Source organism: Pteropus alecto, unplaced genomic scaffold (genome assembly GCF_000325575.1).
Source record: "Pteropus alecto unplaced genomic scaffold, ASM32557v1 scaffold78, whole genome shotgun sequence".
Classification (NCBI taxonomy): domain Eukaryota; kingdom Metazoa; phylum Chordata; class Mammalia; order Chiroptera; family Pteropodidae; genus Pteropus; species Pteropus alecto.
In genome coordinates this window covers 13928432-13943292 of record NW_006443124.1, presented here as the reverse complement: position 1 = coordinate 13943292, position 14861 = coordinate 13928432, and the positions used below count along the sequence as shown (strand labels likewise).

The following is a 14861-nucleotide window of genomic DNA, read 5'->3' as shown; positions in this document are numbered from 1 at the left end:
CACTGCACACACACCCCTTCATGTTGCTGCTAAGGGGCAGATCTGAGAGCAACAGCTAGACTTTCCCGAGTCTGAGCCAGTTGTGCCTTTTGAAGATTTTAACTTCCTGAACCCTGAAGCACTAGAAAGCAGCGTGGACACAACCTCTTGACCAAATGCGGTGACACTGCCAGAGGAAAGCCAGAGGCAGGGAATGCTATGTTGGTATGCCCTCTGGTGGCGATGAGGCAGCCCTACAGGCCACCGGGAAGATTTTGAATTTGTTTCAAGGTAGCAAACCCAGAAGTTAATCATCCATGGCCTCCCAACCAAGCTCCCCAATAACATGGGTGCCCAGCTCTGGGCTTCCAGCTACTTCCTTCCCCAAACCTCTCTGATCTCAATTCCATCTCGCAGCCACCCTCCTGGGCCCCCTGGGACCCATCTCAGTACCCAACAGCGTCCGGCCTCCCAATTCTTCACATTCCTGTGCCTCACTCCTGGCTTGGCCACAGCAGCCTTGTGGTGTTGGCAGGGAATACCCTACAGAAGTGGGGGAGGCCAACTCCCCGTCTAAGGGGTCAGGCAGGGCACTTAGGTGAATAGAAATGGACGAGGTGGGGCCTCAGAGAACAGGAAGTGTGTGTCCCAGGAGATATTGCCACTGAAGTGCTGCTGTGGTCAGATGGCCATTCCTACCGAGGAGTCGAGGATCTGGACTTTTATGTGAAATATACCAAGTTTTAAAGGTTGGCTCACATGTATACACAACCCAGGCCAGAAGAAACAGGGCAGAGTGGGTCAGGGCCAGGGGCCCTGCAGCTGACAGAACCTCCAAGATGGTGGGAGCAAGCAGTGGTTTTCAAGGTTTTGTTTATTTGAGTAGTTTGTAGCCATCATCATGTTTGATCCTGAGAGGCAAACAAGGGAGAGAAAATTCTTGGACTCAGTTTAGAGTCTGAGACATCGAGGCTGAAGTAGGCTTCTGGCAGGGTCAAGGTCACAGCTAATAGAGAAGGGAGCTCTGAAGCTGCATGAGGCCATGTCTTGGACAACAGCTCACCCCACAGCCCGCCCCACAGCCCACCCCACGCTGCCATGCAGAGAAGTGTGTCCAGCCTGCGACCTTACTAGTTCCCTGAAGAGCCCACCACCCAACAACAGCGAGACAGTGGCTCCCTGTGCACACCCACACTGACACGCATCCTCCATGCACACAGCTCTAAGTCAGGCAGCCCGGGCAGCCACACAGCTTTCTCTGTGGGTGCACAGCACACCCGCCCATGAGCCCCACATGGGGCTCAGGTCCAAACAGAAACGCCTCCTGCAGTCCTGCCCATCGTGGCACAGTGGAGGGGCCCTGGGTAGGCCAGGAGTGTGGCCATGGCCAGCGTGCAGCCTCACCAGTTGGCCTTCACTGCCTTGATGTCACTCACGAGGTTCTGGGCCAGGCAGATGCCAAAGATCTGTGGGACAGAGGGCAGGTAAGGGAGAGGCGGTTGGCAGGGTAGCGGGATCGGGGGTACTGGGGGAGGCATATGGGGCCTGGGCAGTACCTGGAGGAGGGCAATGCCCACAAAGACCCCGGCCACCACGACCAGGTTGTCCTGCAGCCACTTCTCAAACTGGCCCACGCAGCCTTTGGTATGGATGGAGCCCTGCTGCTCCAGCTCCTGGTGGGCAGGGGAGGGGTACACACAAGCACTGGCTTCGGCCCATCTGCTACCACAGGCCTCATTTCAGTCCTGCCGCCAGGCTCACCTTGCCCCAGGGCCTCACGCCTCAGGGCCTGCTGCCTGGAGCTCTGCCACAGGCCTTCCAATAGCTGGCTCCTTATCACCCGGGTCTCAGCACAGATGCCCCTCCTCCGAAAAGCCTCCCCCGACCGTCCAGCCCCAGTTCCATCCCCTCCTTTATTTTCTTCCACGCTCTTAGCTGAAATGGTCACATTACTGCTCACATTTCTGTATTAAAGAACTTCCTGTCTCTCCCTCCCCTGAAGTGGGGGCTCCTTGAGAGCCAGGGCTTTGTCCGTCACAGGAGCATGAATCCCAAGTCCAGGGCACTGCCCAGCAGCCAGTGGGTGCTCAGCAAAGAGTTGGAATGAGCAAACACACCTGTGCCCATGCCCATGGGCCCACTTCCCCATGTGTGGCAGTACCAAGGCCTGTGTGCCTGGATGGTTCTTGGGACTCAGCACCCTCTCCCCACAGAATCCACTTTCAGGGGAGCTTATGGAGGAGGGCCCTTCCCATCCCAGTGCTCCCAGCTACCCAGGCCCTGTCCTTGCCTGCTCACCAGTTTGAGACGAACATCGTATCCACACTGAGTGTTCAGAACATCCTCCTGAGGAGAAACAGGCCAATGAGCCGCTGGTCAGGGGAGGGGCGCCCCCAGGGGTCCACTGCGCACGGCACTGCACTGGCTCTTGCTTCTGGGGTGGTGGGGGGAGTAGGTGGGACATAGATTCTGCCGCATCCACCACTCTGGAGCGAGGCTCACTGGGGCCCGTTCGCCTCTTTGCCTGACACCAGGGCGCACGGCTGCACAGGCCAGCACACGCCAGCTTGAGCTGCCTCCTGCTTAGGAATTGTGCTTTCTTGTGTTTTATAAAAATAGGAAGAAACCTGGCCCTCAGTGTCTTAGGTAAACTGTAACTGGAGGGATGCTACTGTGAGAAGTTTCTGCTCTGAAGAAAGCCATTGAGGGATCAGACCCCCCGTCCCTGCCACTGCAGCATGGCAGCCCAGGGGCGTGGTGGCTGGCTGCGGCCTGGGTGGCCCCTGCCACATACACCCACAACTAAAGGAGTGACTCAGTTCCCAGCCCCAACAACCTTCAGGCCAGCCAGGAGCAGACATTGCCTGGGCTGCATTTAACAGGGAACATAGGGTGCCAGGAGCCTGGTGGGCCAGGCCCTGCGCCCAAGGTACTGTAACTGCTATTGTACTATAATCAAAAAGACAGGTTTTCCTGAAAAGGCAAAGCCCCCACTCCAACAGGCCTCAGTGCTGCCCACGGACACAAACTCCTCAGCCTGGTGGGGTGCCCCATGTGAAATGACCTCCTCCTGACACACACAGCACCCAGGGTGGGGCCTGGCGAGCCCTCTGGTGAGATTTTCCAAGACTGGGCCTGAGCATGGCAATGCCCTCCAAGCCCCTCACCAGCCCCACTCACCGCAGGGTCCCTGACGCAGCAAGAGAAGGGCACCCCGCAGCGCTCCCGGCTTGGGTTCAAGTCAGTGCAGTTGAAATAGATATTGAGGTTCCAGTCGTTGGGCCCTCGGGCTCCGCAGCAAGACCACTGGAATGAGATGGGGAGGGCTCCAGGTGAGCCAGGCCCACCCTATTTGGGGACAGGCCCAGGCTGTAGAGAGACAGGGCTGGGCTAGGAGGGCAGGTAGAGGCAGATAGGCAGGTAGGTACCTCCCTGCACCCCACCCTGGGCAGACAGGCTGGGCCTGGGCCCAGGGCCATCAGAGTAGTTCTAGGCTCCTGCCAGGTCGGTAAGAGCAGGGAGTAGTGGGAAGGGGCTCCTGAGCTTGTCACCCTAACCCATAAGAGGCTGAAAAAGCAAGAGATGGGGCAAGGACGTTGGCTTAAGGACCCTGACTTCCTCCAGGACACTCTAAGGGGTGGGGAGCGGGCCAAACTCCATGAGGAGAGGCACCACTGAATCTATCTGTGCTGGGTCTCCCCATACTCATCTCAGAGATTTTACAGAGCCCTCTCTTCCTTTCTGCAGGGACAGGAGGGCAATCCTGCCACCCTCGTACCTTCCTATTACACTTCGTATTTGCTGCTGTCAGCACCCACATCCCCATCATCCCTAATCAGAACATGGTGGGCTGCTTCCCTAGGTGGGGCAATGGTGAGTGTGGGGCTATGACGAATCAAGGGGCTCATGACCTAGCAGGGGAAACAGGAGCAGCCTTAACTCACTGAAGCAGCATGGGCTGCCAGAGAGCCAGCTCCAGAGCAACCAGCTCAGCAGCAGACACAGCTGGCCCTGTGGGCCGAGGCGGGGAATGAGGTATGGCCCTGTGGCTCTATATGCATGGGTCCCAGAATACACCCTGGCCTCTGCCTGCCTCCTCTCCTTCTGCCTAGCACCTGCTGCTCCTGCTAGGGAAAAATGCTCCCTCTCTTCACATCCCAGCTCCCTCTCCTCCTCCAAGGTCACCTCCCCAGAGGCTCTCCCCTTTTCTACCCTTCCCCATTTCAGCCCTTCCCACAATTTATAATTTTATACACACACACACAAACACATTTGTTTGCTTTGCTTGTTTACCGTCTGCCTCTCCCCCTAGACTGCCATCCCCATAAGGAGAGGTCCCTGGAATCCCAAGCACTCAGCCCAGGGCCTGGCACATGATAAGCCTGTAATAATTCTGGGTTGAATGAACAAACAAACCACATCCTAACTGCCTAGCTATATGTCTGCCTTGGCCCTAAGTTGAGCTCCTCAAAGCAAGCGCTAGCTCTGGTTCATCCCTGGATCCCAGAGCAGATGGGGTGTGACTGTGTGTGTGAGTGGGTGAGAACGTGCAGGTGTGAGGTGTCTAGAATTTCATGAACTGTTTACGACTGCTTTGTCACAGGGGTAGGTTACAAGCTTAAAGGCAGAGCTTCTTCTGTTAGGGGTCTCAAATGTAATATGTTCAGAAGCCAAACAAATAATATAAATGAGAGAAGACTGACAGGTGTAATAAAATACAGAATGGCAGGGACGGTGGCAAACAAAGAGCCCCTGCAAAGAGGGTAACAGCAGTGTAGCCCCAGCTGATACTGTGACCCAAAGTTTAATGGGGGGGTGGGGTTGTTGTACATTTCCAAATTTCCTCCTATAAGCGTGGCATAAACCCTGGCTTAGCAACTGCCAATTTGGAGCCTCTGGCCTCTCTTCCAAAACCCCATGTCTCTACAGGGCAAGGCACATGGGGGATCCTCAAAAATCACCAGGGGCTGGCTTCCCCTCAGACAAGGGAATTCCTGATTCTCTTTCTGGGGCTTGCCTGGCCAGGGTGGGCAAGGGAATGGTCCCAACACACAGGGATCTTGCTCCCACACTCATCTGCCTAGCAGGCACCTCCTGCAGGTGTCTGGCTAGTGCTGGGTGCTGGACTCACGTATTCCTGAGCAAAGTCAATGAGGTTCTGGAGGTCAATGTCGTCCCGATAGGCCTTGACGTTGTTGTTGATAAAGAGGTTGAGCTGGTCTCGAATCCAGTCCTTGAAGACAAAGGCCAGGATCCCTGTCGCCAGCTCCAGGAAGAAGATGAGGCCAAGGAACACGGAGAACTGGAGTTGGGAGCACACAGACGGTTGGGGTCGAAGACACAGGACCTGGGAGTGCCACGGGGCAGAGTTCCACCTCCCACCGGGATCCAAAACTATCCAGCGTCCCCATCTATCATGCTAGTTTGTTGATGGTAAAGACAATACTGCCCTATCTTCCCATCCATTCCACTTCCTCTGGTAATCACCCCTGTTTTCTTTGAGAAACCACCCACCACATACACCTTCAGTGTTGGTAGCTCAGCTGAAGTCACCTCCACACCTCTTTCCCCATTCCCGGATAGAGGACTAGGCATGCGCCAGAAGCTCACCAATCAGAGTGCTACCTCCCCCAGGGCCACAGGGATTGGTCCAGAGATGGCCAATCAGAACCAAGGAGATGCAATTAAAAGACTTTGACAGACCAGTTGAGAAGAGAGAGCCTCGGCCTCCAGAAGGAGTTCCTGGAAGGGCAGCTTGAAGCAAGCGCCCACTGCTCCAGGGAATCTTTCCACCCCATGGGGACTGAAGCCAACCCAGAGGGACAGGGCTGAGAAACAAAAACACCAGGCCAAGTGACACTGTGGTGGCCCCTGGATCCGAATGTGCTAGCAGTCAGCACACCCCTGGGCTTTTCTTAGTGACTCAATAAATATCCTTTTATGCTTAGGCCACCAGTTTTCAGTCACTTACAACAGAAAGGATCCTATAAATATAGATAATACAAATCTGATGATGATGCTGATTATAAATAACATAATAAAACTACCCATTATTAAGCACAAACTATATGTAAGAAGTGAGTAGTAGGAGGTTGGGGTCCCCAGTGAATAGGCGGGGGACACTCACAAACTTGAGCAGGAAGGTGTTCTCCCGGAGGGCTCCGATGCAGCCAGCAAAACCCAGCACCGACATGACTCCTCCAACCACAACGAACAGCCATACGGGGTCAAGGCCTCCCAGATCCGTCAGCGCAGAAATGTTGGAGAGAACGCCCTGTGCCGGGGGAGCAGATGCAAGTGGGAACACTGATCCTCCTACCACTTCGACCCATGGCAACCCCACACACTACCCCACCACCTTACCTTCTCGCCCCAGGCCCAGAGGCCAATGGCCAGGAACAAGGCTCCCAGCACCTGCAAAAGGCAGTAGCAAAGAGCTGAGGGCTGAGACACCAGCATCCTGCTCCACCCTCAGCAAAGCCTCTTTCCACCAGCACTCAAAGTCTTCAGGGGCAGAGAAAGGAAAAGGGCAAAGGGCTGTAAATGGGATCCAGCATCCATTTCCTTTTCCCAAGAACACATCTCGGTGCTTCTTCCCCCACAGGATATGGAAGATTGAAGGCTCCCTAGCCCTGTGATGGACCTCAGGGTCCCTTGCCTGAAATCAGAACTGGAGCAGAGAGCAATCAAGACACTCCTGCCAAGCAGCAGCAGCAGCAGCTGTGTCCTGAGCCTCTACTCCCGCTCCAGCCCATGCTAGGGCTCAGGGCTCCAGGACTCTGACCCCTCTCAAGTCCAGCCCTCCTGCTGCCTTCAGCTCACCCTCAACCCCCCATTTAAACCTCTGTTTGCCAGAGGCCATTTTCTGCCAAGCTCCATTCTCACAGCTCACAACCAAAGCCCCCTAGATGACGAGGAATCCTGATGCAGAGCAGGACCCAGCTGACGGGCACAGCCTGGGCCAATGGCTGTATCTTAGAAAACATGTGGCTACAGCTCCGCCTGGGCCTTCTAAATGCCACCTGACATCCTGTCCTCAGTTCCTTACTGGGAAGAGACCTGGATGCCAAGGCTGCTGCCTGACTTTGACCACCTATCACCTCCTGCCCAAGCCCATGTCCATGAGCCCTCCTCTTCAGACTGTCCCTACCCCTACTTTTCTACCCCTCATCACATAGCCTGTCAACTTTGCCCCATCTTTAATGCCGGCCCCTCTCTGACCCCAGGCTCCTTCTACTGCTGTACTCTTTCTTTAGAAATGTCTTTCCTCCCCGCACCCCCCCAACACTGGATCTGGGATGTGAAACCAGACATCACTTCTGCCTCATCCCGTTTGACCCGCCCATGGCCTTTAGACAAACTACCACCATTACTTTCTCCTCCTGAACTCCTCAGTAGTTAACTCAATGCCATTCCTGGCTATGCCCCTTCCGTTCTCAGCCTCGCTCCCAGCACCCTGCTTCACCTATCCCATGCATATGGCCACCACACCCCCTCACCAGTTCCAGTCTCAGCCTTCTGCCCTTCTGCCCTTCCTACTCATTTTCCACCCCTTCATGACACTGACACCACTCAAGGCTCTCCCTGGTTGCAGACCCCTACTGCAAACACCTCCGTGTCTCACTGTTCCAGGTGCTGGGACTACATCAGCAAATAGGACAGATAGCTCTCAGCCCTCATGGAGTTTACACTCAAGTAGGGGAAATCCACAGTGAGCAAATAAGGTAATTTCAGATACCAACAGAGCCTTTAAAGAAAATCAACAGGTCAGAACAATGGGAAGTGGTTGGGGATGGTGGGGGAGCACTTTAGTTAGGGTAAGTGGTGACATTTTAGATCAAGGTTTGAATGATGAAAAAGTGCAGCAAGGAGAAGAAAATTCCAGGAGGAGGGAATGACAAAGGCCCTGAGGTAAGATCGTGTTTGGTTGTGCAAGGGAAAAACTAAAGGGCATCAGGGCCAGACCCCACAGGGTGCTGGAGGCCATGGGGATGAGTCTGGACTGTACTCTAGTGAGAAGCCACTGGAAGGCTCTGAGCTGGGTAACACCACAACAGGGTCTGCTTTCCATTAAAACAAAAAAATCTCTGGGCCTATTTCATAGGCATCTTCCTCAGGCCACCTTGACCTAAACCTGAAACCTTCTCTCCACAACCAAGTGGCCCAGTCCTGGCAATTTCGTCTCGCTTCCCCTGGAGCATTCCTCACCTGTCCCACCCCTCACCACCCCAGCTTTGCCCCAGCCCTGGTCTCCCTACCTCCAACCCTGCCCCTCACTCACCTTCCCCATGGCAATTAGATCTGCCTCTCATACAAAAGATAGAATAGATCCATCAGCCAGCATTGAAGCCCTCACTGCCCTCAACATAAAACTCAAACTCTGCCCCAGCCTGGGGTGGAGAGGGGGCGGCCTCTGGAAGAAGCCTGAGTCTCTCTACATCTGTCCCTCCTTGACATTCGGGGGATTCCTCTGCTCAATGCTTTGCCTCATCTTAACCCATTTACTGGCTGTGTAACTCTAAGTTAAATGACTTAACCTCTCTGTGCCTGTTCCTTTATATGTAAAATGTAGATACTAATGTAGCTTCAAGAATACAGTAAGAATCCATTTAATCTGCCTAACCCTGAGAAGCAGGCATCATTATCGCCCCTCCTAGGTAAGGAAGCAGAGGCCCAGAGAGGAGTGACTTGCCCACAGTCTCCCAGCTGGGCTTGCTACAGCCAGGCCTCCAGACTTCCCCACCAGTACTCTCTGCATATCCCACACCCTCCAAGAGCTGAGTGCTGCTGGGGCCAAAGGACACCCACACACGGGTGACTGCAAGGGAAGCATGTGGATAGAGGGCAGTGCCACTGAATCCCACTAAACAAAACTGAATAGGGCTGGCATTTTGACTAAAGCAGCAGGAGCAGAGACTGCAGAGGCAGCAAGCAGCCTTGGAGAGATGGGATGGGAGGAGATGGGAAAGATGACTTGGCAGGGCCCAGGGGCAGAGATGCCACCCTGGGATGCACACCAGCAGCTCCCTTCTCAGGACAGGGGCAGCCCTGCCCTGGAGCCTCAATTTGGTCAGCTATGGAATGTAGAATTCTGTTCCTCAGAGCCAGCTCCCGGCCTCTCAACAGCGGAGATCCTCCTTCCCCCAAGACTCGGGCTATTGGCCCTTTCAGCCCCAAAGCCTCCCAGTAAGGACCTGGGGGTGGAGGGGCTTTGACCCAGCCCCCTTCTCAGAAGCTTAAGGCGAGGCACCAGGCCCAGGTGCTAGAGGGGCAAGAGGGCAGAAAAAACCCGGCCCTTCCCTTCATGGTAGACTGTCCTCCCGAAACCAGGGGTGGGGCTCAGTGCACACCCCACACCCCAGGGTATCAAAGAGGGCTGGCGGGAGAGAGGGCGACCCGAACCACGCGTGCCCCTGGAGCCTTCAAGGAAACACTGGCCCTCCTCCGCCGGGCCTTAGGAAGACAGGGCGCCTCCCCTTTCCCATCTCAACCCTGCAGTGGCTGGGACCCGCCCCCCCTGCAATCTGGGCTTCCCCGTAGTTCCCCCCCGGTGGTCCTCGGGATGGGCGTGAAGGTAGAGGTGGGAAGGAGGAGCTGGGAGACCGTCCGTCCCAAGCTCTCGTTGCAGGGAGTGTTCTTTCCCCAATAGGGGACTGAACCTCCTTCTCCCCGTCACCCCCAGCACAGGGCCCGGAACCCATCCCACGCTCACCCAGAAGACAATGTTGAAGCCAAACAGGAAGTATTTCCCGCAGCAGCCGACCTCGGGTTCCTGGAAGTGCTGGTGCTTGCCGGGCATGGTGAGCGGCCGCCTGCCGGCCCGGGAACTGGAGCGGGAGGCCGGGCCCAGCCCTCCGCGGGCCGCCCTGGGCTAGAGCGGCCCGGGGCCTAGCCCGGCGGCTGTGGCTTCATGGCCTTGGCCACACAGAGCGCCCGTCGGGCTCCGCCCGCTCCACAGGGACCGCCCCCGGTGCCGGGACCGCCCTGCCCCGAGCAGGCTGGATGCACTCAGAGAGCCCCAAGGCCCCTTGGCCTGGCCCCGCCCACCAGCGCGACTCAGCCGGCTCTGAGCCCCTCCTCCGGGCTTGCCCCCGCCCCCACCTGGGCTCCGCCCCTCAGAGCAACTTAGTCCCCGTAGTACCCCGCCTCTGGCCCTGGCCCCGGCCCCGCCCCCGAAAGGCTCCGCCCCCCGGCTCCGCTTCAGGCGCAGACTGCCGCAGAGAGCCGCCTGAGGTCCTCCTGTGCGGTCTGAGACACACTCGCTGATGGCCGCACAGAACTCTGGCATGGCAGACCCCCCAGATCCCCCCCATCCCTCATGGTTCAATGCCAAAGCCACTCCAATCACCGGCCTTACTGTGCGAGCCCATCTCTGGAGAGGAGTAACTACTGCAGATGGTGATTTGACTTATGTTCTTAACACACATGCAGGACATTTTATTACAATGAAGTCGAATTAGATGTGTGTTTCACTCACTGGAAATTCAGCCCAGGTCTTGTGAGTGCCGCGCCGACTGCTCCCTGCCTCCCCCTAGCTCAAACCCAGTTTTGGCCTGATAGGGCTCCTTGCTACCTGGGAGTCTGACGCGAGCCCCTTCAAAGCAGGACTGGAGCAGATCTAGGTTTGGGAAGGACTGAATCTTACTCAATGTTAAAGCCTTCAAAAATAATTCCAATTTTGTTCAAAAGTATTTAGAACAGGAACGGAAGAGGGTTTGGGCTTAATCGTCTTCAAGTTAATCCAGCTCTAGCAGAGCCATAGTGGGGCTCTTCACTACCCTCCTTCTCTCTTAAGTGGAGGTGAGTGGGTGAGGCCCCGCCTAAGATTGGCCCTGAGGCAGGCCAGGGCTAGACAGCCCAGGGAGAGGCAACGCAGGGCTGTCTACTCCAGCTACACACAAATCCTGTGAGATGATGGGGTTCTGCCTCTAAGCCCCTAGCCTTTGGGGTGGGGCACAGCCCTACTCCATAGAGGGTTTGGGATTCAGGCTGGGCTCCAAGGCTACAACTCTGATAAGGTTATCCACAAAGGTTTGTCAGCAGAGTGATCACCAATAGGAGAGACCCCTTCTCCCGTCCCTGAACTCCAGCTCTCAGAAGGTCAGTGGCCTTGAGTTCCTCTCCCCCAATGGTAGAGTGTGGCCCTCAGGCCGCCTAGCAAGCCCCCTTCCCAGGTAGGCACAGAGTAAGTGCTGGATCATAAGATTCTCTCCTGTCGTCTTTCCACCTGCGGTTGAGCCCCCCTTCCCCCAGTGACTTGTCCCACCCCTGGATGAGGAAACCCAGAGATTGCTTCACCTTTCTGCTGCCCTGGGTCCTCAGCTTGGCCGCCCACCACCACTTTCCACCACAGAGCAGCTCCTAGGCCTGGGCCTCAATTCATGTTAAAGAATGTTCATATTCACTCCAGAACAGGTGAGAACCATGCCCTCTATCCCCCAGTGCTGCCCAGGATGGACACACACACAGCAGTGAGAGGCTCGGACAGCTGAATGGGGAGCGGTGCCAAGGCCCGGCCCTCTCACACCACAAACTTGTTCTTGGCTAGGGTGTTGCTCTTGGTGGCCGTGTCTGCGTGGGCCTGGTATCCAATGATGGTCTTTGTGGAGAGTCCCAAGTGCTCTTTGTAGACACGCCTGGGGATTAATGAGACAGGCAGTTAGCAAGCAGGTCCTAGAGATAACCCGGGACCCTGGGTCCTTTGCCCAGAGCTCCTACCCTGGTTCCAGCCACAGTCACTACTGTTTTGTGTGTCTAGCCATGTGGAAACCCAAAACAGGACCAGTGCAAAAGAAAACTGTTCTGCAGAGGTCTCTCTTGCAGGCCAAGCCGCCTCCTATTTCACTTTCTCCCCTAGAAAAGACTCAGCCCCCACCCCATGCCAGAGACATCCTCACCCAATGTGGAGCACGCCCGTCTGGTTCTCTGCCTCCCGAGTCCACACCGCAATCTTGTCCCCCTTAGTGCGGATGTTGATGACAGCCCCACACACCTCCCGGCTGTACTCTTCAAAGCTCTCCCCGATGAGACACAGCAGCTAGGGCCAAAAGAGGGAAAGATGAGACCTCCAGCTGTGACACAGGGACTGTACCTGCCATCCTGGAGACTACTGCCACCATGGGTCCCACACCAGCCCTGCCCTTTCTTTGGGGTACCCTCCCCTCCCAGCCCCCAACTCACTGTCTCCAGCCACAGGCGGTCCAGCTTGATGTGGCGCTGCTGTTTGGCAAGGCTGACCAGCCAACGGCCACCCCGCTTATTCCTGGGGTCTTCCCACATGGGCTCGATGCCATCCTGGGAGGCCGTTTGGCAAATCAACTGCCTCCCTTCATTTAAGGGAAATGGGGGCCCAGCCACCTGCCCAGCTCCCACTCCTCTCCCTCAGTAGGCCTCCACAGACCAAGTTCTCTTGTCAGCATCCCCTCTGTACAGGCAAGTGCCACCACCAGCCATTCGGCCCCCAGATCCTCCTCCGAGCTCCCCCAGGCCCCTGAGCCTCAACATTTGTCATCTTTTATAGCCTTTCACGTGTGTGTTTGTCTCCTTTACTGAACGGAGTTCCTAAAGAGTTCAAATGCAGGTGATTAACGAAGCCTCTCGGGGCAACCCCAGTTTAAGCCAGGCCAAACATCCCAGGATTGGCTGGGCACAAAGTCACCTGGGAATATGTAAATACTGATGTCAGCGCCTCCAGGGCTGGAGTGAGCAGTGTCAGGCAGTTCCGCTGCCTGTCCCTAGTTAAGAACCTGAGCAAAGCCAGAAACCTGGGCTCCTTGTTCCCGCTCCTCCTGACCCACGCACCCGGCTTTCAGACTCTTCATTGTCCTTCAAGGTACAGCCCAGGTATGACACTTTGTCCAAGCTTCTGTACAGCATTTCTTCAATCAGAAATCACCTCTCGGCTGGGAGGGAGGCTGTCCTCAGCACCCTCCCCCAAACCCCCTGTAAGGGAGTACTACAGCAGATGCAGGGGAAAATCAGCCATGGGAATGTGAGGGGCAGGGAGAGCAGCGCTTACCTTGAACAGGGCATAGTCGCAGCCAGACGAGAGCTTACTGGCCAGCTGGATGTGACTGTACACCCTAGAGAGAGCCCCCCCACCCAGGCTGAAAGTCCTGTTTCCCACAGGCCTCAGGCCCCCTCAGCTTCTCACCCAACACCACTGCTTTCACTAACCTTCCTGCCTCCAAGCCTTTGCTCACACTGGTGCCCCTGCCTGGAATTCCATCCCTACTTATTCAAACCCTCAAATCCCACCCCTTCCCTGGAGCCTTCCTTGACCATCCAGGCCCCAGGGGAGGCTTTTAGACACCCCCACCCCAATGTGTGGCTGTTTCTGGTGCCCTGACAGCTGGAGCCCCGAACCTCCTCGCCTAGCCCCTACGGTTTGCACAGCACCTTTCGGATCCCCCCTACTTGATCCTTCACAGATACTGTAAGGCAGCCTAATCCTTACTTAGTGGTTGAGACAAGCTCAGAGAAGGGAAGTAACTTGGCCAGAGTCACAGAACACGAAGAGGCAGAGTCAGGGTCAACTCCTTGCTTCTCCCACTTCCCCGGTTCTCCCTAAGCCTCAGGAAGGCTTAAGGGGGCCTGTGCCCCAGCCCCAATGCCCCCTGCAGAACCCACCAAGCCCCAGTCCTTGCTAACACTGGCAGGACACAGGGAGGGCTGGGAAAGCTGTGTAGGAAGCAGCCCCCAGAGGGGCAGGGTCTGAGAAAGATTCTGAGCTCAGAGCCCCTGGCCCTAGCCTCCTCCGTAAGGAGTAGACACTCACGCCCAGAAGTCCTCCACAGTGTCAAACTTGGTGACCAGATGCAGGTTGTCCTGCCAGGCCCGGCTGCGGTCATTCTTGAAGAACCACAGAGCCCACCTGGCAGGGGAGTGGGGGAGACAGGGGACCAAGAGGAAGCAGAGAGCCCCCATGTCCACCCCCAGCAGCACCTGGGTTGCCAGGGAGGTCTTACCCCTGCAAGGACAAACTGGGAGATGAGATTTGGGATATAGACCCCCTAAAGGTGACCGGAGCCAGTTATCCTCAGGGCCAGGGAACCAGAGGACAAATGGGAGCATTTACCCCAGAATCCCAGCTGGTCAAGGCTTCAGGAGCCACAGGGCCCACGTCTTAGGACAGCTCTGGCCTTCCCCCACAAGGAACTGGGGCCACAAGAGGAAGGGGTCGTCCAAGGCCACAGAGCAGAGTCCCAGCCTACCTGCTCTGCAGAAGGTGCAACTCAGGCTTGACTCCGACGGGGCCCTCATCCCGGGCCTCTCTCCTCAGGGACAGCAGAGCCTGGGGAGAGCCCAGAGCCTCCTCTCCTGCTGAGGGCCGCGCTGCAGCTGCCTCCTTTTCCTCTTCCTCTTCTTCTTTCTCTTTCTCTTTCTCTTTCTCTTCCTTCTCCCACTTTCGGAGTCCACTCTCAGCCTCTCTGAGCTGACCAAAGAAAAGAGTCAGGGTGGGTTGTGAGCCCAGCCGCCCCAGCCCCACCTGCCCCTTGCTGCAGGAGGGATAGGCAGATGGACCTACAGGGCTGTTGGTGGCCATGTTGTGGCAGCTTGGGCTCCACAGAAGACAAGGCATCAAGAGGGCCCCAGCTGCCTCCTTTTAACCCACCAGCACCCTGCCTCCACCCACCCAGGGCAGGTGATGGGGAGGAGCCTGCTCGGAGGGGGAAAGACTTATCCTCTTCTTTCTATCGGTAACCTTTTAGTGAGTGCTTTCTGTATGCAGGGTCCAGGCTGGGGACATAGCTGTGACCAGGCAGACCCAGTCACACCCACATGGGAGGGCTGAGACAGGACTTTGAATCACATCCTGGGTGTCCTGGAGGGTTTTAAACAGAGTGGCCTGTTTCAATATTAGGGGTCTGCCCTTAGTGAAA

The 14861-nt window shown here is 56.4% G+C and overlaps 2 protein-coding genes across 2 annotated transcripts; both read right to left on the bottom strand.

Moving 5' to 3' along the window:
* Window positions 1–835: 835 nt before the first annotated feature.
* Window positions 836–9994, bottom strand: TSPAN17 (tetraspanin 17). Its single transcript, XM_006923188.3, has 8 exons — window positions 9692–9994; window positions 6343–6393; window positions 6107–6253; window positions 5111–5281; window positions 3160–3285; window positions 2278–2325; window positions 1536–1652; window positions 836–1445 (listed from the first exon to the last, which is right to left on the bottom strand). The coding sequence occupies exons 1-8, from the start codon at window positions 9776–9778 to the stop codon at window positions 1380–1382; spliced, it is 813 nt and encodes a 270-aa protein (XP_006923250.1). The 5' UTR covers window positions 9779–9994; the 3' UTR covers window positions 836–1379.
* Window positions 9995–10284: 290 nt separating this feature from the next.
* EIF4E1B (eukaryotic translation initiation factor 4E family member 1B) lies at window positions 10285–14524 on the bottom strand. The gene is made up of 6 exons (XM_025040607.1): window positions 14193–14524; window positions 13757–13852; window positions 12998–13061; window positions 12160–12273; window positions 11877–12016; window positions 10285–11615 (listed from the first exon to the last, which is right to left on the bottom strand). Exons 1-6 carry the CDS (start codon window positions 14522–14524, stop codon window positions 11501–11503), a joined length of 861 nt encoding a protein of 286 aa, XP_024896375.1. The 3' UTR covers window positions 10285–11500.
* Between the last annotated feature and the right edge of the window lie 337 nt (window positions 14525–14861).

Coding starts and splice junctions, on each gene's coding strand:
- EIF4E1B (XM_025040607.1), bottom strand. CDS start 14,524: ATGGCCACCAACAGCCCTGTAGGTCCATCTGCCTATCCCTCCTGCAGC. Junction 13,853..14,192: donor TTGCACCTTCTGCAGAGCAG/GTAGGCTGGGAC, acceptor CTCCCCTGCCAG/GTGGGCTCTGTGGTTCTTCA. Junction 12,017..12,159: donor ACCGCCTGTGGCTGGAGACA/GTGAGTTGGGGG, acceptor TTTTGGCCCTAG/CTGCTGTGTCTCATCGGGGA.
- TSPAN17 (XM_006923188.3), bottom strand. CDS start 9,778: ATGCCCGGCAAGCACCAGCACTTCCAGGAACCCGAGGTCGGCTGCTGC. Junction 6,394..9,691: donor GCTTCAACATTGTCTTCTGG/GTGAGCGTGGGA, acceptor TGCCTTTTGCAG/GTGCTGGGAGCCTTGTTCCT. Junction 3,286..5,110: donor TTGACTTTGCTCAGGAATAC/GTGAGTCCAGCA, acceptor ATCTCATTCCAG/TGGTCTTGCTGCGGAGCCCG.